This window comes from Stylophora pistillata, chromosome 10 (genome assembly GCF_964205215.1).
Source record: "Stylophora pistillata chromosome 10, jaStyPist1.2, whole genome shotgun sequence".
Taxonomy (NCBI): domain Eukaryota; kingdom Metazoa; phylum Cnidaria; class Anthozoa; order Scleractinia; family Pocilloporidae; genus Stylophora; species Stylophora pistillata.
Genome location: NC_142528.1, coordinates 548,921 through 572,142, shown reverse-complemented (window position 1 = coordinate 572,142; position 23,222 = coordinate 548,921). Strand labels below are relative to the sequence as shown.

The 23,222-nt window shown below is 37.3% G+C and overlaps 1 protein-coding gene across 1 annotated transcript; it reads left to right on the top strand.

Annotated features, from left to right (window-relative positions):
• The first annotated feature begins 1,808 nt into the window (after positions 1-1,808).
• On the top strand, positions 1,809-11,275 carry LOC148721214 (uncharacterized). The gene is made up of 10 exons (XM_088734763.1): positions 1,809-1,959; positions 5,269-5,580; positions 6,112-6,261; positions 6,588-6,710; positions 7,056-7,178; positions 7,640-7,762; positions 8,621-8,749; positions 8,922-9,044; positions 9,262-9,384; positions 9,803-11,275. The coding sequence occupies exons 1-10, from the start codon at positions 1,896-1,898 to the stop codon at positions 10,108-10,110; spliced, it is 1,578 nt and encodes a 525-aa protein (XP_088590889.1). The 5' UTR covers positions 1,809-1,895; the 3' UTR covers positions 10,111-11,275.
• Positions 11,276-23,222: the final 11,947 nt, after the last annotated feature.

Sequence of the window (23,222 nt, the reverse complement as noted above, 5' to 3'; positions counted from 1 at the left end):
AGATGGTAAAAAGTGTTATTAATTGCCTCATATTTAGCTCTCGGACGGACATGATGGTGCCAGAATATAAAAAAAGCACATGTATTTTGTTTCTTCGTTAATTGAAATCAGTCGAAGGTCATTAATATACACTGCAGAAGTACGATCGAGTTTCACCAACCAACTAGTTCCCAGAGAAACTAATTAACTTGTGACAACGAATGAGCACTTCATAATTATACAGGAAGTGGTGTATTTGAACAAAAATTAAACTTCAGCTGTCTCGTGTGCAAATTTGAAAAAACTCATACTGATAGCTGTTCGCTAGAATTATAACGAGCGTTATTCCTGAGAACATGCTCTGTGTATTTTACTGCTTCGTTCTCGCCGTTTTGGCTTCCCTGATACCAAAAGGACAAGGCGAGATTTTCCTATCGTTATATATGTCTTATCAGATCGGTCTAGGAAGTCTTTCGAGTTTACTAAACATCAAGTTGCTTTTTAATTTCCTTTTTCGACGTAACCAAGTCTTGAAAGTCATTTTGCAACACATTTTTTTGAAAATGAAAAGATTTCAAACAAACAAAATTTTCGGGAACATGATTTTTGGAGAAGCCAACATTAGAAGAAAAAAAACTGACTCCACGAGGAAGTCCGTAAACCGAGTTTTAATTTCGACTTTTCGATTACGCATAATATATGAAATGACTTCTGGCAGACTGTCTTCGCATTTAGAAAAAAATTTGAGAGGTTTACTTGAGCCCAACTGAAATGGTTCGGCAGGATGAAATTAAAAATTTACACAGCAGCGAAAATCGTCAAGCGACGCAATTTAGTCTTTATTTATCACAAAAAGAGAAATAACGTACGTTTCGTTATCTGATGTAAGAAAGCCTGTTTGTTCGAGGACTTTGTGTATTTTTGTGAGCTGGTAGATGAAAGGAATTGTCATTAAAGATCTACCACAGAAAGAATTTTTCAAATTAGCTAGAGGGACACTTTCACTTCAATCAACCTAAAAAGGTGATTTTCGACAGAAACATTTGTTGATAAAGAGTTTTGTGTAATCATGACGGAGGCTGATGACAATATAATAGAGTCAATGAGCCCTTTAGGGTGTTTTATAGTGCGCGGCCAAGTTTCACACTGCACGTGATCCCTGAGATCACGTGACTTACAACCCACTTATCATAACACAAACAGAAGCCTTGTAGTTTTAGAAATTTGAATTGATTTTACCTATCGTTTAGTAGGTCTTTTACGAGAGTTCTTACAAATTCAATTTTTTATCTGCTGATACTGAGTGTTAGCTTGCGAATCACCTCCCACCCCCCTTTACGCTCCCATGAATTAAAAAACGGAAACTGAAAGGGTGCTGAGGGTGAGGGGGGAGGGGGGAGGGGGAGGGCGTTAGTCACGCATGTACGAATGACACTAACCCACATAAACATTTGGCCTCACCAAACAATCAAGGATATCTTTGATAATTTCCTCGTTAGAATCAATGCCAAAAATTCGAAACATCAACGTGTTTTGGTTAAAGCGGTCATCTTAATTTTACACTCAAGTGAGGGTGGACGAGGAGCGTGTAAACAGTTGATAAAATTAAAATTGCCTCATACGTTGCTCTCGGACAGACACGATGGAGCCAGAATAGAAAAAATGCATCTATTATCTTCCTTCATTAATTGAAATTGAAGGCCGTTAATGTGCACTACATAAGTACGATCGAGTTTCACCAACCAACTAGTTCCCAGAGAAACGAATTAACTTGTGACAACGAATGAGCACGTCATAATTAAACAGGAGGTGGCGTATTTAAACAAAAATTCAACTTCAGCTGTCTCGTGTGCAAAGTTGAAAAAACTCACAATAGACAGTTCGCTAAAATTATAAAGAGCGTTATTTCTGGCAACATGCTCTTTGTATTCTACTGCTTCGTTCTCACGGTTTTGGCTTCCCTGATACCAGAAGGACAAGGTGAGATTTTCCTATCTTTATATATGTCTTAACAGATAGTCTAAGAAGTCTTTCAAAGTTTACTAAACATCGAATTACTTTTTAATGTCCTTTTTCGTCATAAACAAGTCTTGAAAGTCATTTTGCAACACACTTTTTGAAAATGAAGCAAGTACAAACACAAAATGTTTTGGGAACATGATTTTTGGAGTAGCCAACAGTAGAAGGAAAAAACTGACTCTACGAAGAAGTCCGTGAACCGAGTTTTAATTTCGACTCATCGATCACGCATAATATATGCGATGACTTCTGGCAGACTGTCTTGGCACTGAAAAATTTTTGAGAGGTTTACGTGAGCCCAACTGAAATGGTTCGGCAGGACCAAATTAAAAATTTACACAGCAGCGAAAATCGTCAAGCAACGCAATTTAGTCTTTTTATTCATCACAAAAAGAGAAATAACGTACGTTTCGTTATCTAATGTAAGAAAGCCCGGCTGTTTGGCGCAATTTAACGTTAAGTTGATCTAAAGGCTGATAAAGCACAGATCGAGGACTTTCTGTATTTTTGTGAGCTGGTAGATGAAAGGAATTGGTCATTAAAGATCTTAGCCTACCACAGAAAGAATTTTTCAAATTAGCTAGAGGGACACTTTCACTTTACTCAACCTAAACAGGTGATTTTCGACAAAAAAGTTTGTTGATTAAGAGTTTTGTGTCATCATATCGGAGACTCATGACAATAGAGTCAATGAGCCCCTTAGGTGTTTTATAGTGCGCGGCCCAGTACGATTGTGTGATAATGAAGATATTTCCCCAAACTCGCAACAAATTAAACGAATGACCGCCTTTGTATTCCAAGGTAAGATCGAAAATTTTTAAACAGTTGCGTCGGAACATCTTGTTCATCTTAAAATATCTCATATTTGGAACTTAAATATGATCTTCACATATAGGATTTTCATATGTTCTCAAATATTGATTTTCAACTTAGATGGAAATAAAATATATTTGATTATACTCCAGAACACAAGTTGATGGTTTTGTAGGCAAAAATCTTTAAACAGGTGGACTCTAGATTTATCAAAAACGATTATTGTTCAGTTTACCTAGTTTAAGCTTGTAACAGGAATATTTGTCGGTATTAGAATTAGAGTGGACAATTTTTATGATAATCAGAAAAGATTATGGCGTCATGCGATATGATTTACAACATAAGTTCCAAATAGGTTCTTGAGGAAGGAAAGAAAGCTTGGTGAAAATTCTGTTTGATGGAAAACCATGGACATATTCACCACTGAGGATGAGTTTTTGAAAAGGAATTAATCATTAATTGATGCAGACATGCTTTTTTGTCTGCGAACTCCACAATCAACACTTAACTTTGAGTCCGCGTTTTCACTTAGTGAGTAAATTTGACAAAAAAGCAAACTTGTTGTTACAGCTCAGCCTGCCATCAACATCGATCAGGATATTTTAGTGATCCATCAAAAAATTAAATTTTGGTAAACAGAAGTTGAAGAGCATAGTGTGAAAATGCCAACTTTACCCTTTGCTCGGTAAAAGAATATTATATCCTAAAAATAGATAAACTTAAGTGACCTTTAGGGGCATAAAATAAATTTTACATTTCTTTTGGGAATTTTTGGATTTTTTGACCAGAATGCCCCCTTAAGATACGTATGACAAGGCATAGCTCTGGCTTTTTATGTCTTTGCTCAAAGTGAAAAACTGATTTTACCACAAGAAAGACAAAAGAAAACACAACAGAACAAAAAATGCAACTACTCCAAAATATATTTTATCCCTTGTTTAAAACGGACCAATGGACATTTGCCTGAGGGTGATGGCAGCAAGTCTCATGCGTTCAGTAGTTTTAACTTGGCACCACTGAAGAGATCACATGCCAGTTATTACAAACGATCATGTATAACTTCCCGCATAAATGGTTCGTTTTCTATCTACTAAGTAAGGATTATTTACCAACGTGATCTTTAATTGAGCCGACAGTAGGAATGAATTCACTTTGCAAAAAAACACCATGTAGGGATGATTATCTTCCACGCTATTCAATTCTCTAGTCTTTGTTAGGTTGGGTGCATCAGTTTTTGAAAAACGAATATGGGTCGCAGGGGGCATTAATTAGCTTTTTTCGCTCCACAAAAACATTTTTCATAACAAAAGGCAATCTTGTAGATAGTTATTATTACGAAAAATGTCTGATTGAGAAAAACGCTTGAGGTTATCAATCAAACAGCTGAAAAAATGTTTATTTAGGAAAAACATGTCCTCAATTTAGCACATACAGAAGCCCACAATATTCTTTGAGCAGATTATTTCAGCTTTCACAAAAGCCGTTGTCCAAGCAATGTTTAAAATATGAAAACTGACTATTTAAACGTTGTTTCACCTTAAAGATGGTTAGATTACGTCCAAACACCGACTAGAGAAGACTAGCGAGTTAGACCCCTTCATAGGTAACACCCTCACACTCTGTTTACCAGACTACTACGCCAGAAACACTGAAAGGAGTACACCCATCGACGTAATATACCGCCTCGACAAATTCGGCGTCCTAGGGATCGATAAAACCTTTTAAGAGGAAAACTGGAAGCCGTTACATGCGACGGACTTTTTGCCAACTCCAAACTTTAACTATTATTACAAAACTCTGTTGTTCTATTTTAAGGTAGGTTGAATCATTTATGGGAATAAATTAATTCAACGCTCAGTGATCTTACTCGATACTAATTCTCTGTCTTGAAGTAATGCCATTGCGAACCAAAAAAGAGGGATGCTTTTGAAACTGTGGGCCTTTAAAACAACGCCAAAACCTGAAAAGGTTAAAAACAGACTCAGTGCACAGACGCAAACTACGCAAGTTTTCTTTTTATGATTAATTCTTACGTTTTTAATGTTTCCCAAATCAAGTTGGCCATAAGTTTGACTTTCCAGACCTTTAAAAGCAGCATAAATTTGCCAAATTCTAGCTCATAATTTCTCAAAACTCTTTTCATCCTATCACGGTGCTTTTCCCTGCGCCCCATTTCACAAATTTCGAATGTAAATTTCTTTTCACTGACACAGAACTGCCAGTAAAATGAGATAATTTTCTTCATAATTTATCTTGAAGGCTGATTGAAAAAAAATTTTTCCTTTGTTTCTTTGTTTGTTTTTTTTAGTTATGTATTTTAAAAAAGAGGATTACAGAAGGGTAGGCAGGGGGAGATCCTGTTACTCTAACTATCCATTGTTCTTAGTCAGTCTTAATATAAAAGTTCGTATATTGATGTCGTAATACCAAGATCAACCAATGATTTTCGTTTTTCAGGAAAAATGCGGTGGATATCTCGCTATTTTCTTGTCTGTGTTTCGTTCACCAACCTTGTAATCGCTAAGGATCAATGCAGGACAGAAATTAACATTCATGGCATGGCTCTCAGAGGTTTCGTTTTCAAGAGAATGGTGGTGGCAGCTCCTCATATCTGTGATATTTTATGTGAAAGGGAGATTACTTGCCAAGGCTATAATTTCAACAGAAAAGAACAGATCTGTGAATTAAACAACCGCACAAAGGAAGCAAGACCTGAGAATTTCCAGTCAGACCCAGCATGGTTTTATATTCGCCGCTTAAACGGAAGAGGTAAGTACTCGGCCAAGAACATTAATTACATGTAAACAATAATCATCAATACTTTGTACATATTCTCGACTCTGCAAACAGCCCGCGTCTTTTAATCTCCCGCGCTCAGCGATATTAATTTCGGTATCATCTCTTAATCATAATGATGAAATGATCTACTTCTTTGCCTTTTTCTTCGTAGTTTAACTTTTAGTTAACTTCTTACACAAAACAGCTTTGATGCATATGTAAAATTTTTCCAATAATTATTGATAGATTTATTTATTTAAAATGTCACAGGAAGCTCAGGGTCAGGGAAGATGAAAACAAAAACAACTGAAAGCTCTAAACAGAGTGAAAAAAGTGAGGAGGTCCTGCCTCTCAAGAGAAGGGTGCTTCACAAAGCGTTTGATTGAATACGATCAAATGGAGAAATTTAAGTGAAGAAATTCAAATAAATGGGTCGCACTCTAGTTATCTCGTGCTTTTAACTCTCCCTTTTCGACTTGTGCACCATTTGTACAACATTTTTGAAACTTTTACCCATACCAGCTCCCTTGGGTTCGATTCCTGAGTTACCGGCACGTTCATGCCAGGAAATAAAAGCAAGCGAAGGGAAAGCCATTGCAAGCAACAAATACTGGCTGGATCTATCTGGCACTGGGAAGGCAGTTCTGGTTTACTGTGATATGTATTTGGAAGGTAAAGTATAACTAAATTGTCTATTCTTGTCCTTGGTTGCTTCAAAATATAAAATCGCACCAGCCCTTAAAACAAAGCATTATGCAGTTTTGTTTCTGTATCCAAAAAAATACCCAAATGGGCAAAAATACACACAAAAAGACAAACGTTGACCAAACCACATTTTGATCTAACTTTTAAGGTAAGCATTGTGTATTTTGTTTAGAAACAATAGAATCCTGTTATGTTATATGGCAGTGATTGTCAATTTAGCCGTACAAGATAAGGTTATTTCTCTACTAAAGTAAATGTATATGAGATTTTTTTCTGTTTCACTCAACAACTAGACCATGATGAATGCATCAGTGGAAACAATATTTGTGACGCCAATGCATATTGTACCAACACCGTGGGTTCCTATTTCTGTACTTGCAAGGAGGGACGCACTGGCAATGGACGATCGTGTTCAGGTATATCGCCATTGACTTAGACCAAGTTCCTACAAATATCATCATGGCTTATGGTGTTACGTTGGCTTTTTGAGAGAGCAGTCAACTGAATTTTTAAACTGAGTTACATTTATTCGCTGAGAGAGGAGGGGAGAGGTGTCCATTGGTACAAATGAGCAGAAGTGGTGCAATTATTCGTGAAGCAATCCAGGAAATGCAGGTTCAAAAAATGTCCTCATTCGCAGGTAAAGCTGGGGGGAGAACGCGGTGGTTCCCATGTGGGAAATTTATTCCTACTCAAGTGTAAGTAAGATTTGACATATAAATAAGGTATCATATAATATTGATTCTTGTCTGTCGATTCAGATACCGACGAATGTACTCACGGAAATCACGACTGTGATGTAAATGCTGAATGTAACAATACCCTGGGATCTTACAACTGCACGTGTAAAGATGGATTTCATGGAAATGGAACACACTGTACAGGTTAGTAGTTGTTGTCGCGTTCTCAGCGCAGTGTTCAACCAAACACGAAGACTATGCAAATCAATGTGTTTATTTATCTTCGGTGTCGAATGGTGAAACTACATGGAAATAAAATACAGAAAACGATGAAACGGAAATAGAAGACAGAAAATACGATAAGGGAAAACAATAAGATAACAGAAAGATAAAAACTTACATGCATGGTGCTGCGATGAGTCATAAACTGACAAATAATGAGGTAGTAAAGTAAACTCTGCCGAAACTAAAGACGCAACACACGAGCTCTGAACCGAACGGGCCTGAGAAAGTAAACTGACCGAGTGGGTTCCAGGGCTCACTGACAAAAAAGGGGCAAAACTTGTGACAGTTGTAGTATATTGAAACTGTGTCCTTCACATTTATTACCTGAGAGGGCTTCAAAAATGTTTCTCTTTTACATGTTATTCTTTTTCGTTTTCAAGATACCGACGAGTGTATTGATGGAACACACGACTGTGATGTTAATGCTGAGTGTAACAATACCTTTGGATCTTACAACTGCTCGTGCAAAGATGGATTTCAAGGAAATGGAACGATCTGCACAGGTGACTTTTTTATATTTTTATTATCTGAGGGGACTCAAAAAGGTCTCATCTACATGATATTCTTTTTCGTGTTATAGACACCAACTAATATCATAGGAAAATGCATTAACTGTCTCGTGAATTCCGTTAAATTGCACACGACAACCGATATCCCACGAACCAAAGCGGTATCGGTTTTCAGGTGGAATTTCACGCGGAATTCACGAGACAGTTAATGAGTTTTCCTTGAATAGCATAATGGAATGAAATAGAAAAAAAACAGCAATAACATTGTTTGTTTTTACCGTAAGAAAGAAACAGGAGATGCGAAACAATATCATTTGGCCCCGTTTTCAACTCGTAATTCCACGCTCAATTCCTCGCTTCGTCAATGAATCAGAATGAATTGCTAACAAGAACAAATGAATTTTATACTTCATGAGCTGAAATTTGCCTGAAGAACGTGCAAAAATGAATAACAACAATTTTAGCCCGCCAAAATTAAACAGGTTCTTATTAAAAGCAATTTGGGTTTACAGACAGAGATTATCAGTGTTTGTGCGTTCCTAGATCTGGATTTGAAGGTCATGATTGTGATGAAGGTAAGGAATTCTGTTAGTCAGTAATTCAACGAATGTATGACAAACTACTTATTTTCGAAGCTGGATTCGTAACTTTGGCTTAGTTCAGTTGTTTTATCTCGCCTTCCTTAGCTTCTTGGCCTCTCCAGCCATTCTTACGTCTTTCGTCCATGACTACACCAACGAACTTTTATACTAAAAATTTAGGCGTAAGTAAGCAAGAGATTACGCAGGGCATGACACCACTTTCTCTAAGGAACTACATTATTATGATATCCATAATTTCTTTGGTCTTCAGATATAGATGAGTGTACGAGGAACACGGGGAAGCATAGCTCTGAGGGCAACACGACATGCAACAACACGAATGGATCGTATGCATGCAGCTGTAAGCATGGATATCGTGGAAATGGGACAAACTGTACTGGTAAGTATTCTTATCTGGCAACAGGAAACGTGGCAACAGTTTACAATATGGGAAAAATATTTACGACAAGATTATTTCAAAATCATTTTAAAGATAATAATAATATATATCAGATAATAAAAATATAAGACGGAGTATTTTAGAAACTGTGATATGAACTTTGTCGTTTTAGACATGGACGAATGTGCTAACAGAATGCACAGCTGTGATGTGAATGCTGAGTGTAACAATACTCTGGGATCTTACAGCTGCACGTGTAAAGGTGGGTTTCATGGAAATGGAACTAACTGCAATGGTAAGTATTTCTCAGATTTACTATGTTAATGTTTTCTTAAAATTTTAAGATCAATACGTTAGACAGATCTGGAGAGGAGCAGATTTCACTCAAAACCTGAAAACGTACATTGATGAATAGATACAGATCAGTATGAAAGTGCCTCACACGGCTGTGAAATACACTTGGGGCAAGAAGGAAGCTTTTCGAAGTAATATTTCACACTTTGTTGCTTTAGATATAGACGAATGTGCTAGCGGAACACACATCTGTGATGTAAATGCTGAGTGTAATAACACCTTAGGTTCTTACAACTGCACATGTAAATATGGATTTGATGGAAATGGAACTAACTGCAATGGTAAGTATTTCTTAGGTATACAATGTTCATTTTTTTCTGAACGTTCCAAGATCAAAAAGTTTCAAGTGTTTAGACTAAGAGGAGACGATTTCACACGAAACTTGAGAACGTATTCTGAAAAATACGGATGCAGACAAGTGTGAAGTGTAGCACACGGCCAACCATCTAAGGACGGTTTCTATGGAAACGACAGAAATCTTTGTGGTATCGACTGGAAAAGTTTTTTTATCATTTCCATGATCGAATGTCTCGTTTTATATTGAATGTAAGGTTAGCAAATACTAACGAGAAACAACTAAACGTGAAAACATTGGTGGAACAAATAATACTTTCTGTGCTAAAGAGCGGCTGAGAATTCCTAGATTGCTTCTTGAAGATATTATTCTTTACGGTGTCTTCTTTGTCTTCTTTGTTGCAGTGAAAGTGTGGCCAATTATCATTTGTGAACACAATAGTGGCCAAATCAGGTGTGAAAACGAGAGAAAGATCGACATAGTGTATGCGAATTACGGAAGATTGGACCGAAGCACATGCATCGATGCAGCAATGTCGAACACAGCCTGTCGCTCTAAGAACTCTCTTTCAATCGTGCAGACAAAATGCAACGGAAACGTCACCTGTCAGCTGGTTGCGACAAGTTTCGAGTTTGGTGGCGACCCATGTCCCGGAACAGTTAAATATCTGGAAGTCAAATACAAGTGCGTGTTAAGTAAGTTGGAAACATAAATTATCAGTATACTGCGTGCAAGGAAGAAAGGCAAATTTCACTCAAAGTAGGGAACAAAATAGATGTGGGATACTGATACAGAGCTGCATACAAGAACAAATGAATTTTATACTTCATGGATTGAAATTTGCCTGAAGAACGTGCAAAAACGAATAACAACAATTTTAGTTTTATTTCTTACGACTATGGCTATTTTAGCGACAAATTGGTTTTGCTTGTAGGCCAGCTTAAATTAAATACTGCGTCACAGCTGATTAGACTTTGGCTAAAAAATATCACCTATTGATATCTGGCGAGAAATTAGGACTAACAGGTATTTTATTAGGAAACTATCGTGAAATCAGTTTAAATTCTAGCGTATTTCGAACATTACATATCTAAGAGTGCTTTTCAATTGACAGTGATGGTTCATCACGCAACTCTTTGTTTTGTTTATTTTATTTATTTTTTTTTTTTCATCAGCTCAAAAGAAAGATCGATTTACAGATTTCAAACGGCCAGTTAGACCCCATGTCTTTGTTTTTCCGGCATTCGGGCCGACTATATGTTCTCGCGTATTTTTGGGGTCATTGGCGTAAGTTGAAAATTATCCCCGAAATTTAAAAGATTATTTTATTTTCGATTCGCATGGTGTCCTTCGCTTACTATTATCAGAGTCCGCCGTTTGTGAATATTTTTGCTTTTGTTTCACGATTTCCAGTCGATTGGAAAGTGTTCGGCTTCACCTCTAGCGGTATCCTGAGAAAATGGAACACTGGCCAGGGATAGATACCAACTTGTAGAAGTGGCCACTGTTTGGTGTTTTTTTCCCATTTTGAGACTAAGTCGGTTCTGTTTCTAACTCCATCATTCAGGGTACAAGAGCGGTTATATATGCCAAGGTGATGGCACGTTCAAGTTTACGCAAAACTTTATTTACTTACTAGATTCTTATATTTCTGTCAACTTCTAGAATAATTTTCAGGAGGGTCTCGTGCGTTTTGACTTGAAATGCCGAAGAACGCTGTAATCATCATATAGGAAGAACGTTTATCCCTGATAACAACGAGAAACTAATGCATGTAAACTTAAAAAGAACTGATACTTGCTTATAATTTTAATTATGGTAACATGCTGCAAACTACGGTTTGTTAAAATCAATAAAGTAGCTCTTAGTTCTTGAGAGTTGTTGGTTGTTGTTGTTGTTTTCCTTTGTGTCAGAGCTCTGAATATAACAGATGGTGGAGGACCGAGCTAAGACTGTCACTGACGTCATCGACAGTCGAAACTGGAAGTTTAGATCTAACTTCAAACAACAGCCACCATCGAACATTAGAATTTAAGAAGGAGAAAAACGTAATATATACACTTGATTTGTTCCCGAGAATCCCAAACTGTAGGGTACATACATGTCTAAGACGTTTTAGTAGTTTGTCTACAATTTGCCATGAGATTTGCGATCAGCTGAAAATTTTCCAACACCATCAAAACAGCACCATACTTCACAGAGGGTCCTTAGAGAGTGATGAGGACCCAACTTCAGGTTTGAATTATTGGCGATTTGAAATATGAGCGGGATTAACAAAGCTGTGTGTAAAACAGTAGACAACAAACCCTCTTGGAAATAAAAACAGAAAATCGCAAAATAAGCACTTCGCAGTTTATTACACAATACTTGTAGTCGGCGTCCGCAACTATGCTAAAGCTCGATCTCTAACAAAAAATTATTTCCACCTACTCCAGCTTATTACCCATAATAGGAATGTCTTGATAATACCTGTTCGCTAAGGTCTATTTTTTTTTACCCATCTTTATTGCTGCAGTGATCACAACGTTCACAAACTGATGTTCGTAAAATTGATTCAACTTCTTTAACCATGAACACTTTGCTAAACGAACACCGTGAGAACTAAAATTAAAGTACAAACAAATTACAAATGAGAAATAAAATAACGATTTACAATTAACGGTACAACGATTTAGTAAGCAACTTTCGCTTAACTTAATATTTTAAGTTTAAACTTACTTCACAAAAGCGATAATTCACAATCAGAGAAAGAAGGATACAAATTGCTTAATCAAATAAACTAAAAAAGCGAAAAAATATTTACCTTAGTGCCGCTATCATTAAAACAATGAAAAGGTTTTAAGCACGGCGGCTAAAACTTTGCTTTCAGTTGAAAGATCTTGCGTTAACTGGTATGACAAGAAAAACAACTTAACCGCTTTTACAGCTTGCAGGCTGTCGCAGCGCTTTCTTGAATGAGCGCTTGTGATACGGTAGAACTTTCTAGAAACGAAAGTAGCACTCGCGTATTAGCAAATTCACAAACAGAAGACTTAATTTAAAGTAAATAAACGTCTCTGCGATAGTTCTAATAAAAGATAATAATTTCCTTATTAAGGTGGCTCGTACCAGTTTTCATCATTTTGATGGTTTGTAACTTTGAAAGAATACAACAAAAAGACTGACCAATGCCAGTTGAACACTTTTATAGGGTTGAATTAGATAATCATTGGTTATTCAAAAATAGGTGTCATTTCGTCACTAGCAGTTTCCATGGAAACGCTTTCATAGGCTTATTCAGACGCATTTTTTAGCTTGTGGCTTAAATAATTCAAAAACTAACCCGGTGACCCCGTGTTTTTTTTTTTCAGTGATTGCTTTTGGCACTTGAAAAGGAAAATGCACAAGGAATTTCAAAAAATTCTACAGAGCGGAATTTCAGAAAATCTAGAAAAAAGGCAGTTTCACACATCGCAAATTTCCTTCCGCAGAATTTTCTATTTTTTTTTTTTTAATGATTCCTTTCGACGTTATTATCATATTGGAACAATAAAAAGAAGGGGTCACCGGACTTGTTTTCATGCAATAGCTTTCGTGAGTTTACCAATTTCCACGCGTGTTCTAGCGCATTTAAAAATCTGGATTCTATAAGATCGGCATTTGCTCATGATCTGTTTTAGCTACGGCTGAAAATTGCGTGTGCTCGCGCGGGCGCCTACGATCTGATGTTTACATACGTAAATTCGCCTTTACTGCTAAGAAATCATTAAACAGCTGTCAAAGACAGCCTCCCGGGCTCATCTTAAAAATCCTTCACACGACTTCTGGCCACATGATATTATTTTCCATGAAGTTTCAAAGTCTTCTTTCACTTAAGGTAGATTATCCTTCGCTTGAGTTGTTCTTTTTTCGCCGTCGCAAGATTTCAAATCGGTTGAATATTTCTTTTAGATATGAAGTGAAGCAACCTTTACTTCTCCAAAAATCGTCTTCTTTATCTTAGTTTCTTTCTCCTGCATTCACAGTGGCCACTCAACACATCAAATACACGCTCTTAGGTAAACTTCTCACAAAAGTAGAAAAAATTCCACACGCCGCCATCTTTGTTTTGAATTTTCATCTTTTGATCTCGCGCTTCTTTCGCACGTTTCTCTCTCGCGCGTCACGCAAGAGTGACCTGTTCCCCGCGCGAGGAAACTGGTACGAGCCACCTTAAACTAAAACGTAATGTTACGAGGCCGCGCGTGCAACTAAATTAAAGGTCGCGCGCTGCTCTATTGCGTCAGTTGCAATCTCCACAGAATGATTTATTTCCTATCGCCCGACAGACCAATTATTGAGAAAAGTGAAAAAAAAAAATCCATGGTTACTTTCTGTCCTCGGGCAAATTCGCAAAATCTGACTAAATTTACGTTCTTTTCATTGCCTAAACGACCGACTCGCTTTCATGAGAGGGGAGGAATAAGAAATTTTTACGAGGATTGTTTAAGCCGACTTTGATACTTAAAATACAATACAGAATTGTTTGCAGTAGTGTGTTCGTTCCTCAAAATATATCTTATTGAATTTTTATCTCCTTCAGTCTCTGAATGTGTAGTTTTTCAAAATTAAAGCGTATTGTTACCTCTTTAATTTATTTCAAGCAGGACTTTATCGAAAACCACATTACCTTGGTACCTTGGATAACACCGCAAATACAGCACTTGACGAATAAACGTTTTAAAATGCTTAAAATGGCACAACGTCTGGGTAATTCAAATCTGTGGGCTGAGTATCGGGAGTTGCAGAAGAGTGACAAGGGAAGTGAGGCTATCTAAGAGCAGACACTACTTGGAATTGTTCAATGAAGTGAAGGATTGTAAATCCTTGTGGAGACTGGTAAAAAATGCGACAAACGGCAAATCCATTGCCCCGATATTAGGAATCAGGAATGCGGATGGAAAAGTTGTCACCTCCGATCTGGACAAAGCGAACATACTTAATGAGCATTTCTCAACTATAGGTGAGAAACTGGCCAACGAATTTCCGAATGCCAACTTGACTCAAAGTAACGTTCATGTATCTACCGTAGCGCCTTGTGTTATGAACATAAATTTATCGCATGAGGTTATTGTTAGTTCGACGGCTAAGTTGAGAGCCGATAAAGGCTCTGGGCCCGACAGAGTTGCTCCAAAACTTTTAAAGTTTGCTGGTGACTCAATTATTCCATCTTTGTTCTCTGTTTTTATCAAATAAGCGCCACCTGCAACAGTGTTCCGGCTACTTGGAAGGCTGCAAACATCTCAGCTCTCTATAAAAGTGACGATGAAACTGTCAAGCATAATTATAGGCCTATTTCGCTATTAAGTGTACCAGGAAAACTGATGGAGTCTATAGTGGCGGCAACTATTACCATGTATGTCACTGAACAAGGACTTGGGAACCCTCACCAATGGGCGTATAAAAAAGGTCATTCCACCGAGCTGTTGTTAGTGAAGATAACGGATGACTGGAGCCAAGCGACCGACAAGAAACATGTTGTAGGCGTGGCTTTTGTAGACTATCGTAAGGCGTTTGACGCGATTCCCCAGTCCATTCTGCTCCGAAACTTCAAAGTCTTGGTGTAGCTGGGGAACGTATGGTGTTTGATAAGGGATTACCTCTCTGGAAGAACGTAAGTAACGACGATTAATGGGTGTCAATCTCAAGCTATGCAAGTTACTTTTGGTGTACCTCAAGGGTCGGTGCTGGGCCCTACCCTGTTTTCCATCTTTTGTAATGATCTGCCCAATATCACTGAGGGAATAGATGGTAACCAATACTCATGGTCTTAAAATAGGTGAAGAGAATTAGCTACCTTTCTATACCAAGAGACTGTGAGGTGTTCACCTCATAGTCTCTTGCCTATACTCAAGAAATGGATAGATATTCTAGTCTTCTCGGATAAGGAGGAATAAACCGTAGGCCCCATCTCCTGCAGGGTTAGGGGTAGGAGACGTTAATTTCCCACGCATGAGATTACTGTATGGTGGATGTCTTCCCCTGGGTGGGATGGGTGGGTGTTGGCCCTGAAAAGCCCCAATGGGGAGTGGTCAATCAACCTATGTATGTATGTATGTGATCCACAGCTTCACATGTACGCAGACGACACCACCGTCTATGTCTAGGCTCCGGCCTATGATCTGGTGGCTTTCGAGTTGAATGAGGTCCCAGCAATGCTATATATATGGTTTGCGAGAACTGTCTCACTTCACATCCCACCAAGACGGAATACATGCTGCTTGGTGGACGCGGAAAATTGATTGGGCCAAAACAAGCTATTAAGATGGAGGATTATGTTATCGAGGAGGTTGTTTCTACAAGATGCCTAGGTGTTCAGATAGACAATGCTCTTAAATGGGATCATCATGTATCGGAATTAGCGAAGTCATTTACGCAGAAGTTGAATTTACTTAAATCCTTGTATTTCCTGCCTAAACAGGCGAGAACAAATTTTTATTTTAAGGTTATTTTGCCTTTTGTGACATTTGGTATGTTAGTTTGGGGCTCCTGTAATCGAGTGTTTTTCTCAACCTTAAAATCTATACATGTTAGAGCGGAGAAAATAATATTGGATTGGTGTACGCCAAGCAAGGAGGTTCTTGCCACAGTAAAATGGAATACCTTAGAGATTATGTATGAGAAACGATCATTAATCTTAGTGCATCAGGCTTATTATCAACTTTTACCTTGTCCTATAAACTGTCGTTTTGAAAAGTATGTAAGTAGTTACGACCTCAGGAGGAAAATGACATTTAAGTTACCTAGACCTAAGACCGATATGGTCAAGAAATCATGTTCATACAAGTCTATTACTCGGTGGAACGCTCTGGAAAATCAAATGAGATCAATTCAAGACGTTGACGCTTTTAAAAAGTCACTCAATTTTTATGCCACCTATATTATAATGATTTACTATGTAGAACTTTTATTGTTGTAAATATGTAGAAATCTTGCATTAGTCTTCTTGTAATTAGTTAGGAATTTAGTCTTATTGTTTGTACACGACCACATCAGATTTTGCTGAATTTTGTATCGTGTTTAAATAAACGCTGTTGTTGTTGTTGTTGTTGTTGTTATTAGTGATGGACTTCTTGTTAAAATATTTTCATTATTGAAACTAAGACTTTGACAGCTGTTTTCACGAGTTACCACAAGATCAAAGAAAAAATTTTCTTACAGAAGCAAGAAAACAATTACAAACGTTTTTCTGTGGAACAATAATCGGTACGAGCGGTCGATTAAAATTGAGCAATATTTAAACATCGCGAATCAACATGTGTTAAAATTCGCTTCAGTTTTCAGTTTTTTCTTTCTCTTTTCTTCAACCTGTTCATAGTTCTAAAAATACAAAGATAAGCAGCTCAATGTTAGCTGCATAATTTATGAATCAATACCGTCGTTGTTTTCAACTTTCGAGGAGCTACATAGTATATTTTGGAGCCTGAGATCTTAAAAAAGAAAAAACCAAGAAAAAGTATATGAAGTGAAGGGAAATAATATTTTCTGTTAGAAAAATACCGTGTGCCCTTCAGGGAAGCCTTTGGATACACTAAAGCATGACTGGCACTTGAAGGTTTTTAAAATGCGTGTAAGGGACAGGAAGATTGATTAAACATTAAAGTACTGAAGGTCAATATTCCAGAAACATTTCTAGAACTTTCTCGTGACCTTTAAATAGAGAGGAATAATGAACACGTTATTGGGGAATAATCAGCCTAAATCTTACAGTGAGTCTCTAACTGATATAGCTCTGGTGGTAACTACTTGAACCTAAATACAAATGAATAAATACATAATTGATTTTCCCCGAAGGAGCCTTCTCGAAGAAAACGGTCTACAATGATTAACTATCAACTACTAATTACGATACACGATCTAGAACCATAATATTTAAAATACGCTCAATCAAAACGCTCTTTAGATTCAGAATAGTTCCTTATAATGCGACACGGAGGCTAGAATCATGGATGACTATGTGCTTATGAGGTTCTTTCATCCTCAGTCTATAATCTCAAGAGAAAACGTAACTGACTCCGACGAAACTCTAGACGGCCCCCTGGGGTGTGAAATACAGAGTGGCTGAATGATGCAGAAAAAGTTTATCCTAGACACAATTTCAAGTTCAGCTGGCTGTTGGTGGACTGCGCTTAAAAACAGATCCTCACAAATTTGCAGAGGGCCACGTAAAGTCAGTTCAACAAACATCCTACTCCACCAGGTATGCCTATAGGCTTAAACCGCTAGCCGTGAACATTTACAAACTATAACCGATATAGAAGCTAACCACAAAATTTACCTATTCACCATATGTCACTTTGGAAGTGTCATAATTTAGACTGCTATGTGTCTTATCTTGTGGCTAATGCGGGAAACACTGAGAAAATACTCCATATCGACCAAAAAGCAGCCGAGACTAGCTATGCTATTTGTGGGTAGTGGTTGATTATGTTAAGTTAAGTTTAACGCCATTAGAATAAAGATCAGAAACATCATTAACATCAAGCAGCAGCAATCTGAAATTACCTTTGTTGCTTCACTTTGATGGTAAAATATGGCTCTTAAGGAAACGTGGTTAGAAACTTCACAGAAATCTCAAAATGATGACCTCTCAGCTAAGTTGCAGAAGAGTAACTCCCTCATGTTTAGCGGATAAGGCAGCAAAAAAAGAAAATAGGCCTCTTTTTCTTAATTGTTAGTTCACTTATATTTATATACAAGCTTTTATATTTAACTTTTTCTTCAGTTTAGTGGGTTACAAGTAGCTCATTCAAGAAGTTCATACATTTTGCAACCAATTTTTTTTGCAATAAGAGTGCAAACGGTTTAAATTTTAGCCTAAATGAAAGTTTGCTCCAAAAAATAGTCATGTCTACAATGCTTTCCATGCAAGTTTTCTGTCACTGCAAAGCAGCTGTCCATGAACATTGTCGACTTTTCGATGCCTCACAATGAACAAGACGACTATTGGTAGACCTTTGTATATTCAAAAAAGGCGAGAGGCTTATTGGAACTCAACTGAAATAGCTCTGCTTGACAAAACTTTTCTGCAGTTTCGCAATAAAATGTTTAATACTCGTGGGCAACTATAAAGCCAGCAGGTCTTTAAACTTTGAGCTGAAACATCATAAAACTTAGCCGTTTGAAACAATTTGGCTGTGAATTTGTTCAAATTCCACAAACTCTAAATAGCAAAAATCGTGGATTCCCAGTTTAATTAACACAAAGTATTCACAATAGTTAATATTCTTTTAAATCTATGCTTCCTTCAAGGTATGAGTCGTCTGAGCTCTTTTCACCCTGACGTTTCCTACGCGCGCTCATTATGTCTTGATGTGTAATTGATTTAGACGAAGAACATTTCGTTTTATCTAGTGAATAATTACTAACATTACCAGTTTTGTTAAATTCGTGTCGATGTTTTTATTAAGATAGGTATGACAAGGCATAGCTTTGAGTTTTTATGTCTTTGTTCAAGGTGATAAACTAATTTTACCGCAAGACATGAAGAAAAAAGAACAGAACGAAAAAAAAAGCAACTACTCCAAAATATATTTTATCCCTTATTTAAGACGGACTAATGGACATTTAACTAAGGGTGATGTCGGTAAGTCTTATGCGTTAAGTTGTTTTAATTTGGCACCACTGAAGAGATCACGTGCAAGTTATTAAAAACTGTCATATTTAATTTGCCGCATAAGAGGTTTGTTTTCTAGCTAATAATTGAGCCCTGAAAGAAGGATTGAACTCACTCTGATAAAAAACACCCTGTAGAGGTATTTATCTTCTACGCTATGTGGTTCTTCAAGTTAGTCTTTGTAAGGTTGGATGTATTAGTTTTTTGAAAAAAGAATATGAGTCGCAAAGGGTATTATTAGCTTTTTTCTTTCCACTATGAAAAGTTTTCATAACAAAAGGCGATCTGGTGGTCAGTCAGTACCATGATTACGAAAACTGTCTGATTAATAAAAACGCTTGAGGTTATTAATCAAATAACTGGAAAAATTTATTTAGGAAAAACAGACAGGAGCCCAGAAAATTCTATGAGCAGATTATTATTTTTTTTTTTATCTATTTACTTAATGATTCACCCGAAGGTGGGTGTAAATACAATAGGACTCTAAGTCCCCTCCAAGATATTTACGCCCTTAATCCCAACCCCTAAATTAGATTTAAAATCCCAACCCAACCCATTAAGAAAAAGAACAAACATATAGTACATATTTTACAACTGACTGCGGAATTAACAAGAACAAACTGTAAAAGCATTAACTTTACGACATTTAGGACAAATTAACTTAAAGGTACGAACATTATCTCCGTTTGATTTAACCTAAGAAAATAGAAAGATTTGAGCTTAGTTTTAAAACAAGACAACGAAGTTTCAGCTTTGATATGATCGGGAACAGCATTCCAAATATTAGAAAGTCTTACAAAAAATGAATCCCTAAAAAGTGAAGTTCGAAAGTAAGGTGTTGCTAGGTAAATTCCCGATGCACCACGACGTGATTTGCTATTATAAAATTTAACATAGTTTTCTATGTTAAGTCTAACGATCCCTAGTTAACAAATGGTAAACACCACAGCGTACACTATTGAGTTATGGATACACGCGGGAGATTGCTAAGCACGAAAGAAGCGTAAGAGTCGCTCGAGGCGATAGCCGAGAGCGACTCTAGCTTCTTGAGTGCTTAGCAAACCTCCCAAGTGCATCCATAACTCAATAGTGTACGGTGTGGTGTTTACCATTTGTTTTATAACATAACATTGATACATTGTAGCTAAAGAGTTCCCTTTTATTTAACAAATCTTACGTGACCAGAAAAAACAAGCGCGCGCGGAAAAATAGTCTTTGCATTTGCTCACGTCAGCAGCGTACACCCATGGGCAAATGGGGGACGCTAAATTGACCAATCAGAGCGCGCGCTTTACTTTGGTTATGTTATAATTTACATTTAAGAAAGAAAAGCAGGTCTAAATATTCAAGCCAATAATTAATGGGCAGTAAATTAAGATCAATTAGACGGTGTTGATAGCTCATGTTCTTGTTTTTGCAAATTAATTTTAGTAGCTCGTCTTTGAGTCCTTTCAATTAATAGAAGGTTTTTAATTACAGACTGTGGGGCCCAAACCTGTGAAGCGGATCTAAAATGCGATCTTATCAAAGAAGAGTATAATAAAGTTAAAGTTTTTTCATTTTGAATTGTATGACAATGTCTCTTGATAAATCCCAAAAGTTTGTTAGCTTTAGAGACAGTCTGAATTATGTTTGTTCCATGTGAGGTCCTTAGTGACTGTAAGCCCAAGGTCCCATTCTTTGGTGACAAGCTTTAGCTCGGTATTGTTTAGGTTATATATATGTTGTAAGCTAGTTTTCTTTCGGCTTATTCTCAGATTGTGACACTGTATAGGCTGGAGGTACAGTTCGCTTAAGGATGACCAGTTGGAGAGGAGGTTTAAATCATCTTGGAAGTCACAGATATCAGATGCAGCTTTGTTGGTTTTGAAACATTTCGAGTCATCAGCATACATGGCTGGAGACGAGGACTTTAGAACATTCGGCATGTCATTTACAAACATCAAAAATAGTACGGGGCCCAAAATTGAGCCCTGTGGAACTCCAGACTTAACTATACTCCAGGTTGAAAAGCTGCCATTTACGACAACACGCTGTTGTCGCCCGGTGAGATAACTCGAAAACCAGTCCAGCAGTGAACTGTGAATTCCAAACTTGCGAAGCTTTGACAAAAGTTTCGCATGACACACGGAGTCAGAGGCTTTAGAAAAATCTATTTCAACTGTAAATCTTTCAAATCTATTTCAACTTTCATAAAAGGCGTTGTCCAAACAATGATTAGAATAAGGAAAACCGACTATTTAGAAGTTGTTTCACCTTAAAGGTGTTTAGATTGCGTCCAGGCACCGACTAGAGAACAATAGCAAGTTAGATCCCCACACATGTAACACCCTCACACTCTGTTTACTAAACTACTACGCTAGGAACACTTAAAAGAGTACACCTATCGACGTAATATGCCGCGTCGAGAAATTTGGCGTCCTGGGGCTCGATAAACCTTTAAGAGGGGTACGATCAAAAACCGGAAGCTGTTACATGCGACAAACATTTGGCCAATTCCAACTTTAACTATACAAAGCTCTGTTGTTCTGTTTTATGGCAGTTTGATATCATTTGTGGGAATAAATTAATTTAACGCCGAGCGATCTCTCTCAATACTAATTCTCTGTCTTGAAGAAATGCCATTGCAAACCAAAAAGAGGTATGCCTTTTAAACTGTGAATCTTTAAAACAACGCAAAAACCTGAAAGGGCTGAAAACAGACTCTTTATTCAGTGCACAACTGCCAACTCCACAAGTTTTCTCAGTTTTGAGATTAATTCTTGCGTTTTTGACATTTCCCAAAAAAAGGAAGCCATGAGCCTGACTTTTCGAAACTCTTTATTTCAAAACCTACATAGAGCGTCGCTCAAATTAATCACACAGAAGCTAATATGGTAATACTGTATACTAGCTCTTCTTTCGCTCAAAGAATGCGAAGATAATTCAATTCTACTGACAGCAAAAAAATGTGATTGGAATCGACTAACCTAAGACACTATGCCGTTCGTACAAAAGACAACATCATCAAAAACAGTTTCCTTGAAGAGATTGGCTTTGTTTCGAAAACTCTCCTATTACTCGCGCATGAACGGGGGAGAAGTTTATCCACTGAGATGTACTTCATTAGCATCAAGAATTAAAGGCCATATGGTAAAGCAATGACAGAAACATTTTCCATTTGGTTCCTATTTCGCTATTCATTGTTTCTCTCAACAAAAGCGCCACAAATTTTGCTGCGAAATGGGTTGCTGGCGGCATCTCTACTTGATCAATTTTTCGTCCGCTCCTTTATGCAAAACTTTTCAGACCTTTAAATTTTCCAAATTCTAGCTCATAACTTCCCAAAACTCTGCTCAAATTCTATCACGGTGCTTTTCCTTGCGCCTCATTTCACAAATTTCGAGTGAAAATTTCTTTTCACCAAAACAGAACTGCAAGTAAAATGAGATAATTTTCTTCATTACACATTTTCTTCATAGTTTATCTTGAAGGCTGCATGACAATTTTTTTTTGTTTTGTTTTTTTTCTGCGTTGTCTTTTAAAAAGGAGGATTACAGAACAGGGGAGGGGGGTAGTTATGTTGCTCTAATTATCCACTGTTCTTAGTCAGCCCTTATATAAAAGCTCGTTAATTGATGCCGTAATATCCAGACCCAGCTATGATTATCGTTTTTTAGCTAGGAACAATGTGGTGGATATTTCGTTATTTTCTTGTCTGTGTTTCGATCACCAACCTTGTGACTCCTGAGGATCAATGCAAGACAGAAATTAACATTGGTAGCATGGCTCTCAGAGCTTTCGTTTTTAAGAGAATGGCGGTGGCAGCCCCTCATAGCTGTGATATTTTTATGTGAAAGGGAAATTACCTGCCAAAGCTATAATTCAACAGAAAAGAAAAGATGCGTGAATTAAACAACCGCACAAAGGAAGCAAGACCTGAGAATTTCCGCTCAGACCCAGCTTGGTTTTATATTCGCCGCTTGAACGGAAGAGACAAGTACTCGGCCAATAACATTAAATAATAATTATCAATCAAGTTGTAAGAACACTGTTCTCTCGATAAGTTTAGAGACAAATCGAAGATTTGAGACCGGACGAAAGTTATTAAAGGTTCAGTATCAGCATTAGGTTTCTTGCGGCGAAGTCTGATCATAGCTTACTTGAGATCTTTGGGCAACTTACCAGACGTGAGTGACAAATTGACAATA

What these genes read in the sequence shown, in the direction of transcription:
- LOC148721214 (XM_088734763.1), top strand. Translation starts at nt 1,896, where the DNA reads ATGCTCTTTGTATTCTACTGCTTCGTTCTCACGGTTTTGGCTTCCCTG. An exon ending in CTGTGATATGTATTTGGAAG is followed by an intron (nt 6,262 to 6,587) that starts GTAAAGTATAAC and finishes CTCAACAACTAG; the next exon opens with ACCATGATGAATGCATCAGT. An exon ending in AAATGGGACAAACTGTACTG is followed by an intron (nt 8,750 to 8,921) that starts GTAAGTATTCTT and finishes TTGTCGTTTTAG; the next exon opens with ACATGGACGAATGTGCTAAC.